Here is a 12343-nt window from a genome sequence, read left to right on the forward strand (position 1 = left end):
AGCAGTAATAGAGGCAAAACGGCGTTACAGGGATAAAGTTGAACTTCAGTTTGAACAGGCTGACTCTAGAGGTATGTGGTAGGGCCTCAGAACAATGACAGATTACAAAGGCACCTCCCTCAAACTGAACAGTGACATCTCCTTAGCAAATGATCTCAATACCTTCTATGCGAGGTTTGAGGCTGTGAATAACAACACCAGCCTACAAGCCTCGGCAATGGGGGGGGGGGGGGGGGGGGTCTGCTGATGGAGACTCAGTGTTCAGGGTAACAGAGCATGAGGTGAGGCGGACCTTTAAAAAAGTGAATATCAGGAAGGCAGCAGGACCGGACGGCATCCCCATCTGTGCCGACTAGGCCTGCCACGATAACAAATTTTGCTGGGCGATTAATTGCCCCCGAAAATATCGCGATAAGCGATATTATTGCGACCGGTTAGAGAATTTTTTTTTGAGAAATTTATTTCCCAAAACTTTTATTTTGAAGCCCACCGCTCCGTCTTTTCCGGTGTTTTAGACTTTTATTTTGAAGCCCACCGACCGGACCGGAAGTATTGTTGTTATTATCCTAGCTTGCTGATGCTGCTGGTGGACTGGGGCCAGCTAACGTTAGCTTGCTGATGCTACTACTACTTCGACATGCTGCTAATGGGCTGGGGCCAGCTAACGTTAGCTTGCTGATGCTGCTGGTAGATCGACATGCTGCTAGTGGACTGGGGCCAGCTAACGTTAGCTTGCTGATGCTGCTGGTAGATCGACATGCTGCTAGTGGACTGGGGCCAGCTAACGTTAGCTTGCTGATGCTACTAGTAGATCGACATGAGCTAATGATAAAACAAATGTTGAGATTGTTGGTGAACAACAGGGCTGTACGTTAACTTTTTTTGCACATAGCACTGGTGCTACAGAGGTTGATAGTTTTGTAGCACAGGCCAAAATCTTGTAGCACAAGTATAAAACATGTTATATTTGTAACAGTCACAAATGTGCCTATTGTATTTGTGTTATTTAGTTGCAGTGCCATGTTTGGCTGTCATTTAGTATATCGCCATGTGTTATTATTACTATAATAGTAATACTCTCATATGCTATTTTCAATTAATATCATAAACAACATAAGGAATATTAGCATAATTTTGAGTGGACTGAAGGAATGAGTCAGCGTTAATAGTTTTAAATGCAAATAATTTATTGAAACATAGAAGTGGGGTCGGTTGGGACACACACACACAATGGGGGACCCTGATGTAAACAAGACAAACGTCTTTCTCTGGTCTGCATCCCCTTAACAATTGTGTGTATTGAGCCGTACTGTACTGTACCCATTCTGCAATCTGTTAAATAAAGTTTACATTCATTCATTCACACACACTGTTTCAACTCACCACCCCTGCATCATATTGTAGTCTAGTCTGTCTTCAAACTTCCACTCCTCTCGAATTTTTTTATATTTGAATATCAACATTATCTGTCCATCCTCAGTTTACTATAATATACTCCTGTCCTGAGTCCTGACTAGTGACTTCATCGACTTTCCAAACGCACGCACGCACACACACACACACAGGGAAGGGGAGAGAGTGCCCCCCCATTTCCCTTTCCACACTGTGTCTGCTGGCTCTGCCTGTGATCAGGATTAGCTTGTTAGCTTGCTAACGTTGTAGTGATTGTAATGGTACATAAACGTTAATTTCGGGCGATGTGCGCATAAAGGAATGGCGACGGTGCAAAGCATGTAGATGCATTTGACCCGTTGCGAGAAAGAAAAAAACACCACGGACTTATTTCGGGACGTGTAGGCGCACTGCTGTGCAGCAGCAGTGCGCACCAACACGCTGCTCTGCTTGCAAGCACGGATAGGGCGGATATGACTCGTCGAGTTGTCACGGAGTTTTTTCAAAATAAGAGTATCATATGCACCTGAATGTTGCTAGCTGTCGAGCCTAGTTATTATAGCTGGAGCTGCGCGTGGGCAGAAATGAGACCCGCTACAGGATTTTCAAAATAAGAGTATCTATATGAACCGAATCCCTATCGCACCAGTGCTAGTGAAGTAAATCCATTCATCGCACAGACCGCTGTTGCTGTAGCACGTGCGAGATATATCTCGCACTGTACAGGCCTGGTGAACAACTAACTTTAAGTTAGTTTTAACGTTAGCTACTAACGTTAAAACGCTAACGTTACACTACAAATAACGCTACTTGGTTAAAAGGAGCAACACTATTGAGAAATGTAGTTAAGCTATGTGGTGTTGCCCCACGGAGCTCCTGTGCTGTGCTCTCTGCTCTGTAGTAAAGCCAGCGGCCCGCCTCCCAACACGGACAGTGACTGACAAGGGGCACTGGTTCCGCCTCATTAAAACAAACGCGCAAATAGCAATTAATCGCGCCCGTCAAAATCATTGCATTAATTTTAATTATCGCGGCAATTAATCGATTTATTGCTTATCGCGGCAGGCCTAGTGCCGACCAACTGGCCCCGGTATTCACTGACATCTTTAACCTGTCCTTAGAACAGGCTGTCATCCCCACCTGTCTGAAGAAGTCCACCATCATCCCTGTACCCAAAAAATCTACGCCCGCTTGCCTCAACGACTACCGCCCTGTAGCCCTCACCTCCATAGCCATGAAGTGCTTTGAGAAGCTAGTGAAGGGCTACATCTGTTCCTTCCTCCCCATCAACCTGGACCCCCTGCAATTTGCGATAACGATATGATGTTATAATTTTTTTCTTTTTTTTTTTCTTTTTTTAAACAACAGATGTATGTTTATTTTGCAGCAATTCTTTGTCATTGCCGCCATCTTTAGTGTTACATCCCCTCACACTCCAGTTCTCAGGCTGCAGCTGGTTTAAAAGCTAAAGTAAACCGGCTTCTCTGCTGGCTGTGGCTCCAGGGGAGTTGAACAGTTCTGGCTCTGCTAGTTTATTTTCGATCTTTTGGCGCTTTTTTGGTGGACAAACCACCGCACATCGTGACTCGTGACTGGAGTCTAGTTCTGCTAGCACACATAGCCTACTGTGTACAGACGGTTTCAAACGGATTTTTAATTAGAAAGCAAACAAAATAAATGGACAAGAGAAAAATAAATCTCAATTTGGTCAGTATTGTCATTTGGACAAGCAAAGCCATTACTTTAAGTTGCAGGCAAGAAAGACAAGTCTGTCCACTGTCTCTGGTTTTAAAACTGCCCTGTTGCAGGTCACACAAAAAAAACGATTTTTCGATTTCTTTTTAATTTCGATATTCGATATAGATTATTAAAATATATCGCAATATTTATCGTTATCGTTATATCGCCCAGCCCTAGCTGCTCATATACTAGACTCTTGCCGTAATGGTTTGTTGACGTGGTTATGTGAGGGGGAGGAGGAGGGGCAAGGCGTGCACTGCTGCAGCAGATTTAGGAGTCTGATCTGACGGTCACAGAGCAGAGGGAGTGCGCCCAGTTAGCTGTAAAAATCCATAGATTAGCCGCACCGTTATATAAGCCGCAGGGTCGAAAAATGGGGGGAAAAGCCGCGGCTTATAGTCCGAAAAGTACGGTAAGTCGTTTTTGGCACTCAAGCAGTTAAGAGGAGACAAGGACAAGAGTGTTATCATTATGAAGAAAACGCCATATTCACCTTGGAAAGTGATTCTTCTTCTGTCATGTTGTCAGCATCAGGATCAATCTTTTCCCCTGGAAAATAATTAAATAATAAGTCATAACAAAAAGACCAATAAACACGACTCATGAGTCATGACTAGGGCTAGAACGTATACGAATTAGGGGTGTAACGGTACACAGAAGCCAAAAATATTTATAAATGATTATATTTATAATTATTATTATTAAATATAATTATCTTTTGGGGGGGGGGGCGGCATCATGGAGTAGAGATGTGTACCACGATCACTCCCTAACTTTTACAACAAACACCTTTATTACCCCACTAGTCTTTTAATTGATTTACATTTTTATTAAGGAATTCGACTATTTAACCTCTTAACTCTTTCACGGCCATACCAGAGTATAGTCAGGTTATCTCGCCATGCGTTGAGCGCCAAAGTTTTGATCCTTTGATATTTTCCTTTGATCCCTGTTCTATACGGTCAGCCGGAGCCATCTAGGTGTCTATGATTTATCTACCTACGTTGGAATTGCAATGACGATAGAATCTCACCAGGTGGCAGTATCGCCTACCTTTGAACTGGAATGGCTTGGTGTGGATACACTTTTTCCTTTTTTTTGATTTGGACAGAGAGACACAGCGATCGCCTCGAGATTTTGTTGCCTGAAGCCTAGTTCCCATATAAACGAGTATAGACATATACACAGGTAATCGCAATGCGATCACTTGGAATTATTCTTTTTGGAATACCTTCTGGCTAGAAATACAGAATGCAAAGTATTCTGTATTTGACAACTAATAAAGAAGGTAAGGTATATTCTATATCTATTTTACCGAACCTGAAACATGTTTTTGTAACGATCACAGTTTTGTGTTCTACCGGACGTAAAACATGCTCGACAAACATGATCTCAGTTTCTAGTTGAAACGACCCCCCCCCCCCTTGATGATTTTGTGAAGACATATGTGCATGGTATATACCTTTGATTTGGGACTATTTGGGGCTTCAGGCGAGCAACCAGAACAATTTGGGCTTATTGCATAATGTGTCATATCTCGCGATCTATGGAAAAAGACTGGATTATTTTGGAAATGGGGCGATGTTTAGCGTGTAACAAACTACAGTGTGTAGAAATGAACTGATTAGTCAGTAATGGACTATGTAAAATGAGCCATACTATTGTTTCCATAGCTATAATACAGAACACATGATGGGTCTGCAAACATAGCTAAAATGGTCATTAACACATTGTCTGCCACGCAGTTTGCCCATCTTATACCACTCTCTGCCAGTGCTGTAACCCTATGGAGTCACTCACCTTCTTTGCAGGGCTATAACTTTTTAAATATTATAGCTATATCAACATTACTATGGCCCATTCAACATCGGGTATCTATCGTACCCGGATGTGGGAACGTTATATTTTTCCATTCATACATTGTCGTGTTAGTACCGTCGTGAATATAAGCATGTTTTTAGAGTGTAGAGCAGTAATTCCTAGAACGCAAGTTATAGGCCCTGACGCATATTATACATAATCGATTGGCGTCCATCATGCGTGAAGGAAAGGGGAGGGGGTCGTTTATGATTCCTTGATTGTCAGTAACGGCTTTCTTTAGTACAACATCATACGTTGATCGGATGGATTGCAATGAATATGCACAGTCGAGCTGGAATTAACGTTAGATTCTTCTTACCTGTGGCCGATGAGTCTGGAGGAAAAAAATTCCAATTATTTGATTTTGTTCTGCTAGATCCATTTTCCGTTTGTACGACGCAATAAACTCCGAAAGCATATTGATTCTTGCGTCTCGAAAGCGATCCAATGCACTCGAGGTGTTTGTCTGGATCCACGTAACAAGATATCTCTGCCGGAGCTTTTTCCCCGATGCAGAGCGCCACATCCGGTTTAGAGTGGAGTGCAACTCGCCCGAAATCCACCAGGCGGCGGTATTGAGGCGTTGCAATATCAGACAGGGTCCAGCTGGCTCCCAGAGCCTTCCTGGATGAATTATAAATGCCAATAGCGAATAAAGGAAATAACGATCATAAAAACGAGTAAACTCGTTGTTGGCGTTATTAGATTAGCGGGCAATAACGAGTAAACTCGTTTTTGGCGCAGGTTGTGTTAACACTGGCTCCAAACAGTGCAGATGGTGATAGCTGGTGGCCGTCAATGAGTTAATAGGTTAACAACTTTATGGCTATGGACAGGCAAACAAATGTCTGCAACAGACAAAGCACAACTGTGTTCACCATGTGCGAGCACAGGCACAGCTGGTGCTGAGCTAAGCGAAGCTAGCCTGTCAACTATTAAGCAACTTATTGCAGTACTGGAAGATCAATTCAACAAATACCTTGAGTCGTACCGACAATCGGTAACAGCTGAGATAGAGGCGGCTATTAGGCCAGTGAAGGAGAAAATGGAAATACTTCACGCAGTCATCCAGCAATTCTAGGGAGATTGTCATGCTCAAAAAGGAAGCTAGCCGACGCTTGCAGCACATGGAGAGGAACATGGGCAAAGAGCAAACGGAGCTGACCAGGATTCAAGCTAGGCTCAATGAGGTCCAGTCTCGGGAAAGACGTTTTAATATAAGAATTGTTGGCCTAGCAGATTAGAAGGGGGGAGGGTGGGTATTGGTATTAGTGATAGATTAGAAGGGGGGAGGGGGGGTATTGGTGTTGCAAGTTGTTCTTCCTCCAAACTCATAGGATTGGCTGTCCGGGCTCATCGGGATCAGCACTTCCCGACCTTAACCTCTTAACACTTTCTGCGCCAAACCAGAGAAAAGTCGGGTTTCGCCGCCATGCGTTGAGCGCCATACCCGAGATACATACCCATACTCAGGTTTTGATCCTTTGATCTTTTTCCTTTGATCCCCGTTCTATACACTCAGCCAGAGCTCCCTAGGTCTCCCTGGCTCATCTGCCTACGTTGGAATTGCAATGACGATCAAATCTCACCAGGTGGCAGTATCGCCTACCTTTTGAACTGGGAACTGGGGACATCACTTTTTTTGTGAACACATTTTTTAATAATTTTTTTGACATGACATAAAACTAGACACACAAGCATTAACAGTAAATATCCACAATAAATCACAGGATTATACATTCCAGTATTTGAATCAATATAAATGTAGTTTACGAGATATATACATAATACTTGCAATACAATACAATACATATGGTCTTGCTCGCTCTTCTTCCCCCCCCCCCCCCAGGACCCCCCTTGGATAATCCATCCATTATTTCGTTTCTAACCAAGGATTACAATTCATATGCTAACCTTTATTCTCTCCACCACTTCTAACCAGATTGCAATGCTGGCTTCATTGACACCTAAAATTCTTGCTGTAGATATCTCTAGATAAATCACATCGAGATAGGTAAGAACCCATACCTTCAGGCACATTTTATCCGGTTGAATCCAGCGTGATGCCATCAGCTTTTTAGCAGCCGTAAAACCGGACAAAATTTGTCTCTTTAGCTGTATAGAGGCTGTTGTGAAGGATCAGATTAAACCGAATATATATATTTATTTATGGATATATATTTAATAGTATTTGTATATCGTTTGATATCCCCTGTATATTCCTTGTACAATATGCACTGAATATCCCTTTAGTCTACTAACAGCCCATAATAGTTTCATTCTACCATTGGACGAGAACCTGGCGCCAGCAGCCATGCCCCTTGGTTCAAGTTCAATCGTGCCGACCAACATGTCGTGGCAAGCCCGGTTCCGCGTAGGAATACGTCTGGCGAAATACGAATGGTACTATTTGTTCACAGCGCATATATATATGGCGCAAGTAAAGTAGAACTTTCTTTTTAGTCCATTAGTTCTTTACCCTCCAACCTAGTAACAGACGCAAAGCCTCACCCACGACGCACGTGTGGTGCAGTAAGGCCTACTTGGCCTCAGAATAGGCATTGAGACATCGTGTGGATTAATAGTTGAATTGTCATAGTTTGGCACTATACCGTCGAGTTGGACGTATTTCTATTAAGCTAATAATAGTCTATTATGTATGGTGCATCGTTCTGTTAGAGTTATAAAGTGAGCAGTACCCCCATCGTTCCTGACGTTATCTGGAGTCTTAACCAGGCTGGGCAGACCACGTGTGGTGCTTGCATCCGAGGAGCTCCGGGCCAGGACGAGTGGACCTGTACATTGGATTACTTTACCCGGACGACGGCGAGCCATCCACGGCTTGGATTATCTACATGCTTTGGGTGCTTTGATTATTCCATGGATAACGGCCAACACTGCTGAGTGTTGGAACTACCCCCCGGAGAGGAGTCCAGGTGAGACGGAGCTCCTGATATCAACATCTGATATCATCATTTTGGCATTCGTTTTCTCAGTTGTTGGCTAGCGTTGGCTAACTAGCTATCATTGTTCCGTGAGCTAACGTTAGCTACCTAGCTAACTTTACTGTTTAAACAAAATGACCCAGTCAACTATTCACTTTAATTTAATACATGAGGCATTGTCTAACGTTATCTAGCTGGCTAGCAGTAGCTACAGATAGCTCCTGATATCAATGTCTTATAACATAATTCGTTTTTGCAGCTGTTGGCTAATTAGCTATCGTGCTTCATAGCTGTAACTGAACACTGAGGCCATGGTTAGACTAGTGTATTCCTGGCGTTTTTTTATACGTTTTTGACGACGTTTGATGTCCCTATTACACAGAAATGCGTTTTTTGGCTTTTTTTTGTGGATACGGCTGAAACGCAAAATTTTGTTTGCGTTTGGAGATACGCAAACAAAACAAATCGACAACAGCGTGTAGTCAGCACGCTAGCCGTTGTTGCGAAAACGCCCATGCGCAGTAGATACCATCGCGTGCCCTTCCGGTGACAACAGTGTGTGTGTTTGGGACAGGATAGCTCCGTGTCCCAAATAGCTTCAGCTACCATGTGTTGTCAAGTTATTGTTATAAGGACCCCAGTCCAAGCTACAACAGTCTGCATTCCCTTAACAATTGTTTGTATTGAGCCGTATTGTATTGTACCCATATGCAATATGTTAAATAAAGTTTACATCTATTCATTCTGCTAGCATTACCGATTGCATGAGCAGCTGGCTAACGTGAGCTATCAGGATTCAGACCCTGTTAGCTCAGAGCTCCTCTTTCAACTTAACAAACATTAAACAAAATGGCCCAGTCATCTATTCACCTTTGTTTAATACACACAGCGTTGTCTCTAATGTTATCTAACTACTGATAGCTCGCGATATCATCAGTTTTGGTGCTGGCTAAGTAGCGTGAGCTAACGTTAGCTTCTAGCCACAATGCTATATTGTTATAATGGCATACTCCATTGACGTTAGCATGCAGCTAACAATGCTACAGATCGTTTTTTAGACTAAACGATCCGCTCTTGGTGGTCACTTGTGTTGATGTTAGTTTTGTTTCATCAACAAATGACAGGCAGAACACACAGTGAATGTATCCGTTTTGTTTATTGCACTTTTATTAGGCTTTGCTGAAAAAGAATTGCTGCATTGAGTAAATAGGCAAGATGGTGGCGCGGCATAGGCACCTGCCTTATTGACATTTTCTTTGCTGGAGCTTCCAGGAAGTGTATTGGCACATTCGTTCTGATTGGTTGAAATTGCCTTCATGTTTGCCACCTACTGCCACCTACTGCTTTGGCAGTGTACTACATCAGTGTGCTCGGGTGACAAAAACAAAAAAAAAAACGAAAGTGTGACTCGAGGCGCACGACGTCGCGGCGATACGCATATGAAAACAATACGAAGATGATACGAAAGGTGTAACCGCCGCCTCAGAACATCTTATAAGTTTCAGTTCATAGGAAAATACTTTTACTATAATGGTCAGAAGTAAATTAACTTAGATACTGTTATGCTTAACACCCAGTACTATTCACTTTACTTAATTTCTAAGATTAGATTAGATCATTTAGACCAGACTTTGAGAATGTCTGTTAGACCTAGGGATGGGTACCGAATTCGGTACTTTTAAAAAGGTACTTACCGAAACACGTCGGTACTACCGAGTATCGATTCACGTGAGATACATTTTTTTTTTTTTTTTTTTTTTTTTACACTTTATTATTATTATTTTTTAACCTTTATTCTTTTCATGTCAACGTTCACACGCACAATATACGCTTACCTAGGATTTGACTTGATTCAACAACAAAGCAGTCGGGGCAATGGCAAGCCGAAAACGGTCGAAATTGTAGTTATTTGAAGTTTGGATTATTTTTTTCACGACTGAGGTAGGTAGATTACATTTTTAGAGACTAAAGTACCGAAAAAAGGTACCGTTGGGTACCGGTATCGATGTACCGGTACCGTATCGGTTCAAATGTGAAAGGTACCTATCACTAGTTAGACCTACAGTATAATACTGCCAGCTGCTATAAGAAAACCAAAACCGATCGGTATCGGCAGTGTATCGGCCGATATGACTCAGACGATTGGTGATCGGTATCTGTGGCAAAAAACGTGATCGGGGCATCCCTAGAATATTCCAATTGTCTGATGTCTGATCACGATTTCCAGTATTGATGTCCATCGGGTCCCTGACATGAAATGGTACAAAATATGCATCAAGTGTGCTGAAAGCGTTCCAAGGTGCTCGGATGAACCGTTTCACTTGCTCTGATCCAAATTATCTGCCCGGATCATATACAATGTAACACACAGTGTGAAATAAGGTTTCAAAGGGTAGGCGATACTGCCACCTAGCAGGATTCGGCCAGCATTGCACTCTCGAGGTCTCAGAATGAGTTCCAATGGTAACACTGAGTGTATAGGATATTAAAATCGAAAAAAAGAAAAAACCATCTAAAAACGTAATTACATTTTTGGCGCTCAACGGTGTTAAGTTATACTTAGTTCCACCTAGGCTTGCCACGGTAGTCAGTGATACTGGTGTCATTCTGTGTTCAGGCATCCACTGAGTAAATTAATTGCCAACCGCCCCCGCCAGTGTATGCTTTAAGTTTCAGTTTCACTTCTAGAGTGAACATGTTACACAACAATGGCAGAGGAGGACTTATCAATATTTTGGATTTAAACACTGCAGCAGCTCGACTGGAAAGGTCAGCAAAAGTATGTTGTGTGGTTTTTTTCTTCTTCGGATCAGCTTTGAGTGAAGGCCGCATGAAAGAAAGTTGGTGTGGGGGTGTGTGTGTGTTATTTGGCGAACAAGAAAAGGATGGACATTTTCAGTAATGACCCTCCGTGTGTTACAAACATATATTTTGGGAAGGGGTGAATTTGGAGTTTTGAATATAATTCTGCACACAAAACAAGTTCTGCATGTGCGTTCCGTTAGTGGTTAATGTGAAATGACATTGTAATTTGTACTGGAAAACTATACCGCCAAATACCGTTCTATCGTCAAAAGTCAGGGGAAATATTGTGATGTGATATTTTGGGAATAAGGCCCAGCCCTACTCATGACCACAGTCTTATTCTAACAGATCAGACCTACCTTTAGCCTTTGTGTTTTTCTTTGGTGGTGTGTCTGCTGAAAGGTGGATTGCAATGTTTTCTGGATCACCGCCTTCATCGCCAAGAGCCTAAAAGGAATAGAACACAGTTTGCTTATCTCAAATATTCCTTCAACTAGTAAGAGAAGATCCAATATTTACCTTGGAAAGAAAATAGCAGTAAGCTTGCCAATACCATGCCTTGCATGAGCTCACAACCTCACGTGACACATTTCAGAAACTGAGGTTAGTCTATTTGAAATGTCTGGTACAGCCATAGAGATGCATACAGCACTTTTGAAAAATCCCCCAGGTGAACTTGTTCTCAGCATTTCCCCATTAATTACCTAGACTGTAGTCACAGCCTGAAAATATGAACTGAAAATATTTGTACACGTCTCATAACACACCCCCTCATTTTTATTCAGTTACCAAGTAACGTACATCCACTAAAAGTGCTTGTTTTTGATACTGAAACAGAGATCTCGCTAAAACAGAAGTCTCGCTCTGAAATCCTGTGAGAGGTGTGCGTGTGGGAGCAGCAGCAGGAAAACTAAACAGTGGAAGGTGGAGATTAAAAAAAAAAAAAAAAAAAAAGCACAACATGGGGCACCCCGGTGGCACACCACGTTAACACATTGTGCGCCATAAACAGCGTAAGTCGTTATTGCCCGCCATGCGTTGAACGCCAACAACGGCGTAAATCGTTTTTGGGATCAATATTTAATTTTTTCGCCATGGCATTCATAATTCATCCAGCCTCCCTCCCGACTGCAGCGGCACCCTGTCTGAGATTGCAACACCTCAATACTGCCGCCTGGTGGATGGTCGGGCGAGTTACACTCACACCAAAACCGGAAGTGGCCATCGGTGCATCGAGGAAATCCCTCCGGCAGTCATATCTTTTTACGTGGATCCAGACAAACACTCACGTGCAGGGAGCGAAATTAACTTTTTGACTCACCGGCCAGTGGCGGGTAGATGGGAAGAGTCTACCCGCCAAGCATATTTCTTACCTGCCAATATATATTTTATATATACAATTTTTTTTTAAATAAAATATATATTATATAATCATACTTGTAGTTGTATTATCTGCGAGACATCGCCACCACGCAATAAGTCAAAATGCTTGCTATCTGCAAACAGCTCCACTGTCTGTTTTGGCTGTGTTGCTCTTCTAGAAAAATAATCCTTTCAGGGTTGCCTATTGAAATACTGTACACTTTCCTACTGTACACTTT

The 12343-nt window shown here is 42.5% G+C and overlaps 1 protein-coding gene across 4 annotated transcripts in view; it reads right to left on the reverse strand.

Annotated features, from left to right (window-relative positions):
* LOC311244718 (SAFB-like transcription modulator) overlaps nucleotides 1-12343 on the reverse strand; it is a 118158-nt gene that overhangs the window by 63635 nt on the left and 42180 nt on the right. For 3 of the 4 annotated variants that reach the window (XM_084334386.1, XM_084334385.1, XM_084334384.1), the window contains exons 2-3: nucleotides 11102-11189; nucleotides 3626-3681 (exon numbers count right to left, since the gene is read on the reverse strand). In XM_084334386.1, coding sequence (XP_084190512.1) covers nucleotides 3626-3681; nucleotides 11102-11189 — 144 coding nt within the window. The remainder of the gene's footprint in view (nucleotides 1-3625; nucleotides 3682-11101; nucleotides 11190-12343) is intronic. The other variant, XM_084334387.1, reaches the window with a different exon arrangement.

Source organism: Notolepis coatsorum (assembly GCF_963971535.1).
Source record: "Notolepis coatsorum genome assembly, chromosome: 1".
Lineage (NCBI taxonomy): Eukaryota > Metazoa > Chordata > Actinopteri > Aulopiformes > Paralepididae > Notolepis > Notolepis coatsorum.